We start from the raw sequence: 2232 nt of genomic DNA on the forward strand, positions 1-2232 counted from the left end.
TTTAGTAAATTATTTTCCTTTTCTTATTCATCTTCCTTTTTTTTTTTTTCTTTGAAGTCTTTAAATTGTTTGTATTGATGATGATGATGATTGTTATTTTTTAATCTTGTCCTTTTTTTTTTTTTTAAATTGTTTGTTCGGTTGTTGTTTTCGACGTGGGTTTTTTTTTTTCTCGTTAAATAAATTGAAAACCTTTTTTTTTTTTAAATAATTTGTTGTTTATGGGCTACCGTTTATTATCACACATTTATTGAATTTATAACTTGTTTGTTTGTTGACTTTGTGTTGATGGTTGTTGTTGTTGTTGTTGTTTTTGTCGCCTGATTATAATTTATTAATTAGAGGTTTTTTTCCCCCGTGATTTATATTGCGTTTGTTGTTCGTATTAAAATATCTGATTGTTTTTGTTTGTTGAAATTTTTATAAAAACTAAAATTGTAGGTGGGTGATGAGTTGTGAAAGGTTCAAATGCAAAAAAAAATTTTCATGCAGGAAACGGAAACGTATAAAAGGGGAAAAAAAAATTCGTTTAAAGAGACTTACCGTTTGAACAAACGGATGAACCTTCTCCCGGTACGCCACTGTCTGTACCACTTTCGTGACCGTCGCTGTCCCCGGGATCCCGGCAATGTACGGATAGATCCCGAGGACCGTCACCGACGCTGGAAGCAGGACTAGAACAAGGACTACGACCGACGCCCGTCGGCGGATGAGGTGCTCCCTGACCCGAGAGTATGTCGGTTATCATAAACCTGGACCTCTGAGGGTTGGATACAGTCTGGGGATGATGGTGACCACCGACGGTGTCTCTTCTCAATTTCGTGTAATGTTCATTTTCGATCAATTCCCTTTCTCTTAAACCCAATTTATCTAAATGGCCACTTTCCGCTAGGGAAATGTCTCTTAATCTACTAAAAGCGGGATTGTGTAAATCTTGAGGTTCTTTCGACAGTCTGTATCTTTCCGCGAGTATATCTTCTCCTCTTAGCCTCCTTTCCGCTTCCGCTAATTCTCTCAATCTCGCAACTTCGGATATTTCCCTTATTCTGTCCATTTCCGAAGCGACTCTTAACCTCGCATCGATTTCCGGACGTAATCTCGTTTCTATATCGGGTCTCATTTCCCGAAATCTAAAATCATCGCTCATGTCTTTAATCCGACGCTCGGGTTCCATTTCGGAAGCATTCCTCTGTCTATTATCCGCCACGTCTCCCCCCCCGTCTCGTTCTTCCGAACTTCTAAAACGTTTCCTTTCACTTTCCTCCGTGTATCTTTCCGAATCTTCCAATCTCATTTTATCCCCCGGATTACTTTCTTCGCTAAACCTTCTGTGATTTTGATGATCAACAACTTGATGTTCGATGACGTCTCGTCGACTTCCTGACGTCACCGTCATCGTGTCCACTGTCATCACCTGTCTTTCTGTCGGGGATAGAGCACGGGCTCCGTTCAAATGAATCCGTTCCACACTTATTTGAGTTTGAGTTACCGGAACATGAAGTTTACTTTCCGAAGAAAACTGTTCGGGAGAAACCGTCGGACTTATCACTACCATTCAGTTTCCTGTTTTATATCCTTTCCACTCGGTTCTAATATTTACGTATCTATTAAATCACTTTAAACACAAAATTATTTCCGATTCCAATATCCGATAACTTCATCACTTACAATAAATATATCTATCAATGAGAAACCGAGAGAAAGAGATGGAAAGGGAAAACAAACAAACAAACAAAACAAACAAATTATTGAAAACTTTAAAAATTTTTTTTCATAAACTTCCGAATACTCGCGACGCGTATATAATAAAAAAAAATTCGATAGGAAATCCACATACCACACCAACAACTATAAACGAATCTCGAAGAACTGTTAATAGTCGTAGACACCCAGAACAACTACAAGACAAGTTTAAAATTCAGTTAATTCTCCCTTAACCGGCCATCTTTGACAAATTTTTAACCAATGAATGCGATGTAATGATTTTCATCCAATGGGGAATCGAGGTTAAGCGCTTGCACAATAAAAACAAGGGATCCCCACCTGTTTAAAGGCGGCGTGCGCTTGCTCACCTTGCTCCTCCTAAATTTCTTTTCCCGTGAAAATATTTACTTTAAAAAAAAAAATCTCGTTTTTTTTTTTTAAATTTAAACAGATCAACCGGAACAGCTTTTTTTTTTTTTTTTAAAGAACGGATTTTAAAAGTTTTTCCATTCTCATCATCGCCGCAGA

At 37.8% G+C, this 2232-nt stretch overlaps 1 protein-coding gene across 1 annotated transcript; it reads right to left on the minus strand.

The window, feature by feature from the left end:
- Positions 1-362: 362 nt before the first annotated feature.
- Positions 363-1555, minus strand: Phum_PHUM339670 (uncharacterized protein; the record flags this gene model as incomplete). The annotated part of the gene is made up of 2 exons (XM_002427704.1): positions 363-394; positions 544-1555. The coding sequence occupies 2 exons, from the start codon at positions 1553-1555 to the stop codon at positions 363-365; spliced, it is 1044 nt and encodes a 347-aa protein (XP_002427749.1).
- Positions 1556-2232: the final 677 nt, after the last annotated feature.

Source organism: Pediculus humanus, genomic scaffold (assembly GCF_000006295.1).
Source record: "Pediculus humanus corporis 1103172107745 genomic scaffold, whole genome shotgun sequence".
Taxonomy (NCBI): domain Eukaryota; kingdom Metazoa; phylum Arthropoda; class Insecta; order Psocodea; family Pediculidae; genus Pediculus; species Pediculus humanus.